We start from the raw sequence: 12212 nt of genomic DNA, 5'->3' as shown, positions 1-12212 counted from the left end.
GTCGATGTGACAGGCAATCAGCCATTTTGGAGAAGATCAACAACGAATGCAGACAGCTCATCCATTAAAACTTACAAAAGTAAACTTGGCATCATGAAATAAGTTCAAATAGAGGTACCTTTCAGTCTATAGAAGAGTTATCAAACTTAAGGAAACATTGGAAATAATGTCACAGTTTTAAAATGATTGCAAGGAGACACAAGTCATTTCAATGGGTAGTTTATTCACAGGCAAATAAAATGCTAAAACAAAATTCTTACAAATCTGAATACAAACTTCTCAGCTGTGTGGGGGGGGGGGGGGTCATTGGGGCAGTCTGTAGGTGACACAGGGGACCTGTAGGGTGAAGTGGAGGTCCAAAAACAACCAAACCTACTGTCCTTCAGAGTACTGGAAGGCAAGCTGATTGTCCATCTCAATTAGTTTTGGGGTTAACTTATGGCCAATTAGAAAGTTATTATGTCGCACATGGAAAACTAGTAGGGGAAATAAAGGGGCAGCTTCTACAGCTAACCGAGGAGAATATGGTGTCAATTTAGACGAACAAATGCCAGCAAATTGTTTCAACAATTGTTTACTCCGAATAAATAATGCATTTAAAATATTGTCACCAGTATAACCAAGCAGTGTTGTTTCGCTGACAATAAACGGCCTCATTTTAGCATCAGTCATATGTTGAGCATCATTCATATGTTGAGCATATGAGCAAACATTTCTATACATTATTCACAATATTTACACCAAACATTTGCACCTTCTGTTTTTCAGACAAGGTAGCACCGGTCAAGTTGTATATCAAATTCCTTTCATTTTTCAAAGAATCCAACTTTAGTCGTCCAAGTGTTCAAATGTGTTCGTCCACCTCAAGATCAAGAAAAGTTGATTTTGCCGGGTCCTCCTCTACGACTTTGCTTCCAAAAGTGGCTTGATGTCTTTAATGCCATGCTCAGCTGCCACGGTGATGATGTGGTCCAGAGCATTCATCTGGCCCAACATCTTCACAACCTCTTTGATCAGGTCCCTGTAGGCAGAAGAACTTGTATTACAAGCAGTACGGACAAAACTCCCCTGGCAGTGCATTCTTCCATTGTATGCCTTTCAAAGAACCTTCCATGACATGCCAGCAGATGGAGCAATTACTGAATTCAAATGTCCAAAGTCAGACAGATAAACTGTGTATGCAGAGCCTCTTACTTGGCAGAGCGCCGTTCCAAATCAGACCCGCCCAAACTGCCGCGGTGAAACGAGCTGGCCAGGTGGGTGAGGTAGCGACAAAACGGCTCCAACTGAGGCAACGTCTTCTGGCCCTTCAGTCCAGAGAACCACTGCACGGGCAAACACTCCACCACCTGGAACACAACAAAGGACGAGGAGGATGTAAACACCGGCTCTGCATCACCTGCTCCTCCACTGCAGGTGTGTTTGGGAAACGAAGACGGCTAACAGTAAACACAGGAAGGCAGACAGCAGCCATCGTATTGATGTGGGCTGAGAGGCTTCTGTTATACAATATATACACACACTGTTTCTACTACTCAGGTGGCTAAATCTCATCCACTCTCCCAACCTTTGAGGGAATGAGAACTAGGGGCCGATATTCCGCATTTGACCGGTTATCGGTCTTTTTTTTAAATCAAATTGCCGATAAAACTTTGGCTCTGATGCGGCCGTTTCTCTGGCTGCAGTCACCACTCTGTGTACACGAGCAATGTCCCGCCCACAGCGCTATCTGATAGGCTATTACTGAAGATTTTCCGGGCGGGAGCCAGCCAGAGAGGCGGGACCTTCTCAGATTACAGGCAGGTGCGAAAGAACACAGACACAGACTGAAGCAAGCAGCAGCGCTGAGCGGCAGAGCCATACCTGTGTTAAACCGAAGTTCAATAAACATCCCTATCCCCTATGCTGAAGTTGCAAAAACACCACGATCTTATGATCCAATTCTATCAGTTTCCCAGATCAGTTTTGCGGAGGGGGGGGGGGGGGGGGCTGCGAGTGGAGCCTCGCAGTTTTTCAGGTTGATATGTGAAGCTCATTAGCTAGCCAACATGTATCTAGCAAATGTTTAGCAACATATTAGAAGTGAGGCTACTAGACTAACGTTAGGTCTACTGTTTGAGCCTCACTTTTAATAGTTTGCTAAACATTAGCTAGCACTAGTGTTTTGCAGTTGATAGCAGCTTATTGGGATGTTATGCTAGATAGACAGATATAATAAATTAAGCATTATTGTTAGTTAAGCATGTCAGCCTGCAGCCCCACTTCTTGTCTCTCTCTCTAACTCATTGCAGATGGCTGCACTAAAGAAAAGGGCACAGAGAGGAAACCCGTTGTAAGATGTTTAAAAGTTCATTAAACATAATGTATGCTTAAATGCATTTCAAATAAGTTGTGTTGGAGTTTGTGTTATTCTACATTTTGACACCAAGATTTTACTGCAAATGTATATCGGTTCCAAATATCGGTTATCGGTCTCCTTGATTACTAATAATCGGTATCGGCCTTGAAAAAGCAATATCGGTCGATCCCTAATGAGAACAGATATGAATTAATAAGAAATGACTTTAAAGTTACTAGGGGTGTCAAATTGTAATGGTAATAAGCTTTTGATCTGGATGAATCAAAAGTAGGATCAGCAGTTATTTTACAGGGAGCCTGCAGTTGCACTTTTTCCGGAGAAGCCAAATAACGGAAGATGATGGAAAGCCAACAAAACAGGAAAATCTCAGCTTCCCAGAAATGACGGTGTGGCAATAAAAACTAAAACCAGTGCAGGATCTGGAGGCTTTTTGTAAAGAAAACGTAATGCCATCTAGTGGCTGTTACTCTCCGTCTGTCATGGTCACAGCACAAGACAACATGTATGGGACTTCCATGGTAAAATATAAATCCCTTCAAAACAAGTCAGTTAATCTAAAAACCCATTTTGACTTATTGACTTCTCCTGTGATTACTGCTGCGGTCTCACTCCTACCTTCTGGCACTTGGGAACATTGTCCTCCCCTGTGTCTGTGGTCTGCAGAGCGGAGAGGATGTATCTGTTCAGAGTGCTGTCCAATGCCAGGTCCCTCAGACAGGAACCTGACAGGATGCCTTCCCACTGCAGGATGTTGCCCAGCAGCTGGGACAGAAACAACACCAGCAAATCAACGTCAATATCCACAATGTAAAGGTTTATTATATCAAGGATACAAAACCTCTCATGGATGGTTAGCATTTGTATCTGTAATGTGTATTATCTCCTTTCTATGTGTCAGGAGATTAATCATTCATACTTTATTGAAGATGACTATTTAAATAAATAATTGCATACATCTAAAAACAACATACCTTCACACAGGACCAGAACTGCCTCTGGTAGAATAAGTAAGGGCCGCCATTCTTGTTCTCCAGGACACTGAAAAAAAGCAAAACCACTTTCAGTATCCATCATAGAGTTTGAAGAAATACACACAGAAACCCTTCTATTGTTTGTAATTAAGTGCTGTACTTTTTGGGGTAGAGTGGAAGGAAGACATCTTCATCCAGAGTCCGCCTGATCCTGAAGACAATCATTTTCAGAAGCTCCTGATAGGGCGGGGCGAAAAAATGAAGATCAAGACGACGATACTTATACCACAAGAAGAAAAGTCATCTCTTATTTTGCCGATCAAAAAGCGCACAATACCTGTGTGTATCGGTTTTCTCCATGCAGCACAGTGGGGTAACTTTTCATTAGTCTCCGAATGAAGCCCACCACCCTGGCTGTCTGACTGTTGGACAGCGGGTCCCATACTTGCTCTGCCAACACTGACACACACACACACACACACACACACACACACATGAATACACATGACATACTTTGTTCTAGCCTGCCTTTTTATGCCGAGCAAACCTTAGTATTCTGGGAGCAGCTGTGTGGGTGACTCTACCTGTCAGTTTGGAGAGGATGACCTTCTCCACAATAGAAGGCAGGAGGCTGATGTCCCCGTCTCCTCTCTGCAGCACGCTGTTCTCCTCGAAGCCGTAGAACAGCAGCGACTCAAACCACAGCATGTACTCAAAATTTGCACACTGAGCCTGGGCAGAGAAAAAAAAAAAGACAAGTTGATTTCAGAGTTACGGCCATTTCAAAAAGAGAAAACGTAAAGTAAAAGAACGGACGGGCCTTACCTCGAGAGGGTTCCACGTCATGAGCTGCAGGCGGACTAAAGGGTTGAAGAGTTTGGGCAGGCAGAGTCCGATGTAAGCGTCTCTGTAGCAGTCGGCATATTCTCTCCTCCACACTTCAAAATGGGATTTGATGCAGTCGAGCGAATGGAAGTCCTCCACGACATCCTCAAATGCTTTCCTACATTCCCGGATGATCCGATCTGGGTGAGAAAAGACTTCAGTTATTGTTTTAATTCCAATGTGCGTTATGTCTGTGTTTAATCACATTTTATCAGCAAATTCTCCTCGTTATATGTACCTCTCTCCGTGTTGACGCTGGTTATGTCAGTGGATGTCTCCTCGTCATCAGATGATAAGCCTTCTTTATGCTCGGCCCTTTTTCCATTCTGCTCTCTAGCTTGTCGCCGCCGAGTTCTGCACCCACGGGCACAAAGGCAGGTCATTAAAACCAAGGACAGACTTGATGAGACACAGTAACCACCGTAGTGGCCCTGAAATCACTCCCCCATAGTCAGAATGTATGATGGCTTGCATGGTCAAATCAAGCTACAATTAGGGCTGTCATTTTGCATGGAAAAGCACAATGAGATAATCTCAACTTTTAGCATCAGGATGAGGTTAGCAATAAAACACAGCCAACAGTGACAATCCACCCTGTTATCCTAGAAACTTGATGCATACAAACATCCTGGAAAGATATATTTTTAGCACGATTGAGCTTCATACCGTCGTGCTTCTCTTTCTGCTATCCTCCTCTGACGGCTGTTCTCTTGGTATACTGCGCGGTCTCGACCGAATGAGTCCAGATTAGGAGCCATGACAGCTTTATCTGCAAGAGACAGGAGCCATGTTAGGACCAGCAATGACAAGATGAGACATCCCATAACCTTCATTTTTATTCTAGGCCCTCAACATCCCACAGAACAGAGAGTACTCAAATTGATTTAAAGTGATTTAAAAAAATTAATTTGATGAAAGGCAATAAATAGGCAGTTAAAGTTTTCAAAAGAATGAAATCAGTTTAGAATTGTAAACTAAATCTTCTAATATACAAAAGGGGACCACAAGCAATAAGACATCATACTTGTAACAAATCATTTTGGTATCATTCATTTTCTAGTCACTTACCTTGCCGCAACTTCCAACATTTTACAGTGCAAGTGACAGACGACAAGTCACTAACAGATAAGTGTTTATCTTTACCAAGTGACTGATTGTTCGGCCAATAAAGAGCAGCCGAAACAGCTCCTCACATAAAACAGTTCTCATACGTACATGCATACATGCTCGCTCACTCAAAATCACACCTCAATAACGCTTAATCATACTTATGAGGGAAACATAAAGAGGGTGGTGGGAAATGAGAATGTGAACAGCATACACGCTCACATACAGAGAACTAACGAGGCCGTTCAAGTAAATCATAAAAACCTTCAAGATGGACTGACTTGAAAGGCTTGCAAACTCCGACGATTCATCTTTAATATCATCCTGTCTTCTCTGGACAAGTCGTGAGGCCCGTTGCCTTAGTAACTGGTGCATGGCAGCCTCCAACTCCAGAACAGCAGGCACCTGAAAGATATGATGCCTTTTGTGACCTTTGACCCAAACAAAAGTGGGGCTCCAAGTCACAGTGGTGTCTTGCTGGAGGGACAAGAGGAGCATGATGGACACAATAATGGAACCAAAATATCACTAGTGTTGGGTGAAAACTCAGCATCTCAAACATGTTGTTTGGTTTTGTTTAAAAGGAAAGGGCACTTTAGACCAGGGGCCGGCAACCTTTTTGATATGAGGTGCCATTACAAAAAAAAGTTCTTATCAGCGTGCCGACGAACGTGAATTATCAACGGGGGGGTGGAGCTCGACGCTTGTGAACTATCAACAGGAGGGCGGGGGGAGCCTCGCTGCGGGGAAGCAGTGTGTAGACCTGTCAGCGCAACTTACATGATGCAGAATTTAAAGTGGACCTATCATGCAAAATGCACTTTTGTACGTCTTTAATACATGAATATGTGTCCCCGGTGTTCCAGGGAACTCACCAGCGGTCAGAAAATACAACCCTCTCTCTTTTCCTCCGTACCCAAATCTTTTAAAAACGGGGCTGCAACGAGCGGATACAGATTCCATCCGAGCTGACGTCAGCCCGGAATAGTGGACGGTGACGCTCCGCCTACATGGGCAACGCTCCACCTATCAGGGGAATGAGAGGTTGCTGTGGCATGGTAACAGCATGGTAACAGCATGGTAACATGACGATCGTGCCACGCCAGCTGCAGCTCATTTGCCACAGAATCAGCCCCTGCAAAAACAGGGCTGGAATAGAGCGAAATGAGGCATGGCTAAAATGCATGATCGGTTTGGTATTTTGAAAAAAGACCTTCAGACATGTTTTATATAGGTATGGCCCTACAATATATTATTCAAATATAGCATGATGGGTCCACTTTAACAAACAAATTGAAATAATTGTTTTTTAAACGGCATAATAATAAGGACGATCGTCCGTTCTGTGATTCTCCAGAACACACATGTTATGATATTAGGGTCATGTAGAGTGAGATGAGATCGCTGTCCCTTAAAGAGAGAGAGAGAGAGGGGTGTGGATGGTAGAGCGAGAGCGAGCGAGCGCGTGTATGTTTCTGGAAGTGAAACGAGGCAGCAGAAAAACAGAGGTCTGTGATGTATTTTGTGAAACAAAAGAACAACTAAATAAATGCAACGACCTCCCAAGAAGAGCTCTCTCCAGTCATTGAAGCTAAAGTGGGTTATTGAACCTGAAGCTTGTTGCTTCTGCCCTCCTCGACTACGGTCTGGGAGCCGACAGGAAAGTTCAAAACAGATGGCCAGTCCGCCCCTTTGTAGCATATTATTTCGATGAGATGAGCAGATCGCCACTGGGCTTTCAACTAAAGACACAGCCACGCAAAAACTGCAGCATTTGTACAGCTCCTTATGGGTACTGCAATTAGTGAAGTGCTTTCCTCTGTGGTGAAACGATCAGCACCACGGAGGAAAGCGGCAGAAAGTCACCTGGAGTTAAAGAGAGCGGGGCTGCGTTGCGTGCATGGCTTCCTTCTGCAAGTAACGGGGAGACGCGCTCTGGCAGCGGTCTCGTTCAGGATCCGAAAATACAATTTAAATATTTTTGCACACTTATTCCACTTATTCCTAGTGTGCCGCGTGACAATGGTGGCACGCGTGCCAGGGGTTGCCGACCCCTGCTTTAGACTTTTGTTCTGCCAATGCTTTAGGATTCAAATGCTTGGTGAAGCATTAAAACCAACAAATTGTAGAGGTGATGGTCTTTACCCAACATTACCAATAATCAGTTCCAGTCTATATGTTAATACTGTATTCACTCCATACTAAGTCATACTGATAAAGGTTGGTTAGTGTCCCGTTTCCATCACCTAATAGAGTCAAAACAGACATTAATGTTGAGGAACCAGAAGGCCAGCTCCCCCTCTGCTCCATGTGGTTCTGCTCTGCTGCTGCAGGATCAAGATGATATTATTCTGTGTAACCATGCATTAAGCAAGTAGCTATTGGTGTGCACAAAAAGCGTGTGTCAGAGACAACCTTTTGTTATGTTCGAACACATTGGGTTCAGATTCACTAAGGTATATTGTTGGCTATTGTGGGTTCTCTTAGTTTACCTTTTGGAAGTAATGACGAAATGCAGTCTTCTTTTAAGAAGCGGAAAACGTTTAAAAGATCAAATTCATTATGGAGTAAGCTAAAGCATGTTGCCGAGATAATAGATACACAATAATGTCTGAGACTCAAATGAGAGCAGCTGTGAAGCAACTGGGACAAACATGGAGTGATCCAAGGGATGCATTTGCAGGCACATTGGTTTGTCAGCACTGTTCACTAGAAATAATGGCCTCTAAAAAGTAACTTTTATGGCTCCCAATTGATTCTTCAGAATATGGATTTCCTATTAGATTCTACCACTTTAAAATCCTTATTATGTAGTCAGTGACACAAAACAAAGACTGGCTAATCGGACAGCAGACAAATTCTCCCTTACCTTTTCACTGAAACACTCAAGCAAGTCTCCAACATACCCTCGCATCTCTTGCAAGAATTTATATTGATTTGAATTGTTATTGGATGAGCCCTCCAGCTGCTCTATGGCACTCTCAGAGGCAGCCAAGTCTTCTTCGATCTGTTTGTTGCGCCTGGCGTTTGCATCGTGGCCCACGCGCATTTGGCTGAGCCTACAGACACACAACACACAGGGAAAGAAAGTCATGATGAATTAAGATGGGGCTGAGGACAAACAAAGCTAGCAATCCTTACTACTACAAATTGAAATTTGCACAGACGTCATGAAAACGTAAAACCAAGGGGACAAAGAGTTAAAAAAAACACTCTTTTTTGTTGTATTTAGGTGGGACTAATGTAACCCCCCTACAGAGCCCCACACTTCATCTCAGGCCTTTCCAGCTGTGGATAGTTTGGCTGGGTTTTCAGGACCACAGCACACACAGATGGCAGCTGCTGAGCTGAAGACTGATTGAGATTAGGTGTTGCTGCAGTGTCCCTCTGAACCTACCTATCCTGCAGGCGTTTCTTTACCAGATCAATGGATATCGGGGTTAGATCGCTAATAGGGGTCCCGTAGTGAACAGAGCCGTTGTCTGCTCGGCCGGTGGGCTTGGGCTGCTGGACCACAGTGCTGTAGGTAAAGGGCATGCTGTAGGAGGAGCCATAGGGCTGGGTCTCGTAACTGTTCTGGTAGTAGACCGCGTTGTCCTCTGGCTGGCTGCTTTGGACCTAGTCATTAGTAACAAGGGAAACATAATGGCTTTAATACGACAGCTGCTACCAACTAATAAGTGATAGTATATATATATAATAACTTGCTTTATACTTTGTTACTGTACATTTGTAATTCAACATGTAGATTTTCTTGTTTATTTCTAGTCTTTACATTTGTATTGTACAATGCCATGTCTTTTTATGCTGCTGCTGCAACACAAACATTTCCCAAATTGGGATCAATAAAGTCGATTTTATCTTTTAAAGTGATGCATGCTATACATCAATCCATTGAAACTTCTTTTGATTAATTGTAGTGTTTAAAATGTCAAGAAATTGCTAAAGTGCTTGCGTTTTCAGACCGACATAAAAACAACAAAAAAGTTTGACACAGAGATAGAAAAGCATTTAGCAGTGTTATACAGGTGTTCAGAGATTCATTAGTTTACCTGGGGTATGCTGATTCCTTTCCTAATCTGCTCCTGCTCCCAGCGGCTCGACTCCTCATCCTGACCTGTATCCAGCGCCTCGTCATCGCTACCCTCAATACCTGTACATGTGAAGGAGATGTTCATGTATTAGAGACAAACTGATAACAATATATAATCAAAGAACAGTCAGTGGAACTTTTGACTGTACCTATTTCTTCAGCGATCTTTTGTCTCTGGGTTATGTTCTTGACTCCGCTGAAGCGAATCCTCTTCTCATCCTCGTCTTCGTCGTCGCTGGCGTCTTGGTCTTCTTGTGCCATACGCTTTTTGGGATTCTCCGTCTCTACCAGAGGCGGTTCCCCCCCCTGTTCTCTGGCCTGTTGCCGGCGCTTTCTGGCAGCGTGGATAAATGCCGCATCGGGGATCTCCCCTAGAGTAAACACAACAAAAAGTGTGTTACAAGGATTCAAGGCTTTTGTTGTCATAGCTACAGTGTCAACGAAAAACGTAGGTCAAAGGCTCCTCCAACAGTGCAACAATTAAACAGATAAAATAGTGCAAATAAATACAAATAAAGTAGAAAAGAAATAGTGCAAGAAGTGTCTATATACAAGTAAATGGAATATGCCATCTTAGAATAATTTGTAAGTTGCAAACAGACTTTCAAAAGTTCAGGTGTCATTGCTGAATGATAAAAGAAACTGAACAAGCATTTAAATGAGAGTTAGTGCATGCGTGTGTGTTTGTGTAGCTACCTGGTTTCAGGCTGCCCAGAGATGAAAGTGTGTTGAATGATGATGTAGTGATGTTGCTCCTGGACACTTGACTTTGTGCCTGGCTAACGTGGCTCTTTGCCTCTTCCTGCTGCTGCTGCTGCTGCTGCTGCTGCTCATCAGTACTGTCCACCTCCATCTCTTCCTCCCCCTGTTCACTGCCGGCTCTGCTGGTAACTTCCTCTTTGATTGAAACCGCAGGCTGAAATGGAGCATCTAGAAAAACAAAAAAAACAGGTGCAGAGAAAGGTGAGCTTTAATCCTCTGTAACCATGTAACTGCTGATATGGGTGGATGATGTTATGCTCCGTGTTACAGGGCAGGTCTATAATTTGGATAACCTGCTAGCATTAAGACAATTGGAATTGTAAGGGTAAAGCAGGTAGGGTTCATATTCGAGGATGACAATACTCTGGGAACATGCGCTGAAAACATGTCTAACAGTACAACTGAAAACACTTAGATTTCATTAGGGAGGAAAAAATAGATAATTCTCATATGTATCTATAGATGTAATGCAATATGATGCATATTGTTGTACAACTACATGTGCCGCTTAACACAAGGAGGTCCTAGTATTAGCTTAGATATGCCCTAATGTCACAGTTAAAGTATACTTAAACAATACTTTCCGATTAACATCTTTATATCTTTACACCTTTACATTTTTAAGTGATCCACGTTTCCTATGCAAAGTCAGTTGGTAGGTTAGAGTATTGATGTGACAGCATAGATGGCAGTTGAATATCCCACCTGATTTGTGTTCCTGTTTGACTCCAGACTTCTCCAAATCCTCCTTATATTCTTTCTTCAGCTGTTTGACAATCTTCTTACTGTGAGTGGGCTTCTTCACTCTGAACACCTCGGATTCATCTGTTTACAAACATGACATCATGTGGTAAAGATAGCGGGAAGTCGCGTAAACCATGCACATCAAACAGGTTCAGTTATACGTAATAATTTAGCTAACGTATATAGTTTGTATTTAACATTTCTGCATTCTAAAACAAAACAAAAAAAGGCAACGTTAATATCTAAACATGAGGACCACAAGCATTCCTAAGCTAACCCGCTAGCTAACTTAGCACTGGTTTCCCCAGCTAGCTTACCTTCATCATCGTCAAAACTCAGCAAACTGGCTATCGTGGGTCCAGGCACCGTAGCTGCAATGATAGGCGTATCTTTAACCTTCTTCTCTTTCTTGATAGCTCTAAACGTGTTCACGTTGGCCGGAAACCCGTTGCTGTGAAAGTTATCGATGCTAATAGGTGCCGCTGTAACGCTGATGGAAGTCTCCATAAACGGGATTTCCTCCACGGCAGGCCCGCTGGATATCGGCGGCACTGACCGACCCTCCTCCGGTTCTTCCTCGTCGGATTCATTCCTCCGTCGGAAGTTAGCTCGTTTCGCTTTCTTAAACATTATTCCTCTTTGCTAAATGCAACAACTCATGATTTCAACCACGGGTTCTTTAAAGTTGTGCTCTGAGCAGAAGGAAATTGTCCCCGCACTGCCAGTCAGCCATTTTCTAAATGTGTCTTCTTCTGCAATATTTAAAGCTGAACATGTGCATCTCGCGCATCATACTGACACCAGCTGGTCAAAACTGATACAGCTATGTCAGTAATGACGTACACAACAATTTACTGACTGAACAATAATACATCGGAGTGCTATTTACAGGCATCCCATGATGGAAAGTACATGTGCTGATGAAAAGTATTGTTTTTAAAAGTACCTTTTTATTGAGTCTATTTGTTTGTTTGTGGGTTCAACTTATAAAGCCACACAAGGGTGGGGCATGAAATCATTTGTAAAACGAATTTGTACTGTATATTGTAAATAAAAGTTTAATTGTGTCTTTCAGAATGCTGAAGCCCTGGTAAAAGACACAGATCCTGCCAGCGTCCAGCAGGACCACATGAAGAGCCTCATGGAGTACATATTAATTAGACTGATTGGGGCACAATTACATCATTGATTGTTTAGTCACTGTTTACTGTTGTGGTATTTTGTAAATAAACATACTAAAATTCATCACGTCTCATAACTTCTTTCCGACTGTTACGTTGCAGATGAATTA

At 43.0% G+C, this 12212-nt stretch overlaps 1 protein-coding gene across 1 annotated transcript; it reads right to left on the bottom strand.

Moving 5' to 3' along the window:
- Positions 1-203: 203 nt before the first annotated feature.
- paxbp1 (PAX3 and PAX7 binding protein 1) lies at positions 204-11677 on the bottom strand. Its single transcript, XM_034201556.1, has 18 exons — positions 11239-11677; positions 10883-11002; positions 10112-10345; positions 9565-9786; positions 9375-9475; positions 8720-8940; positions 8192-8381; positions 5604-5727; positions 4882-4984; positions 4454-4569; positions 4156-4355; positions 3915-4062; positions 3668-3789; positions 3491-3567; positions 3331-3397; positions 2975-3121; positions 1195-1349; positions 204-1021 (listed from the first exon to the last, which is right to left on the bottom strand). Exons 1-18 carry the CDS (start codon positions 11549-11551, stop codon positions 901-903), a joined length of 2781 nt encoding a protein of 926 aa, XP_034057447.1. The 5' UTR covers positions 11552-11677; the 3' UTR covers positions 204-900.
- Between the last annotated feature and the right edge of the window lie 535 nt (positions 11678-12212).

Source organism: Gymnodraco acuticeps, unplaced genomic scaffold, assembly GCF_902827175.1.
Source record: "Gymnodraco acuticeps unplaced genomic scaffold, fGymAcu1.1, whole genome shotgun sequence".
Classification (NCBI taxonomy): domain Eukaryota; kingdom Metazoa; phylum Chordata; class Actinopteri; order Perciformes; family Bathydraconidae; genus Gymnodraco; species Gymnodraco acuticeps.
The sequence above is the reverse complement of the archived record's forward strand: the minus strand, read 5'-3'. Positions and strand labels throughout refer to the sequence as shown.

What these genes read in the sequence shown, in the direction of transcription:
- paxbp1 (XM_034201556.1), bottom strand. Translation starts at nt 11,551, where the DNA reads ATGTTTAAGAAAGCGAAACGAGCTAACTTCCGACGGAGGAATGAATCC. An exon ending in TTGAGTGTTTCAGTGAAAAG is followed by an intron (nt 5,728 to 8,191) that starts GTAAGGGAGAAT and finishes CATATCTTTCAG; the next exon opens with GTGCCTGCTGTTCTGGAGTT. An exon ending in AGTTCTGGTCCTGTGTGAAG is followed by an intron (nt 3,122 to 3,330) that starts GTATGTTGTTTT and finishes TTTCTGTCCCAG; the next exon opens with CTGCTGGGCAACATCCTGCA.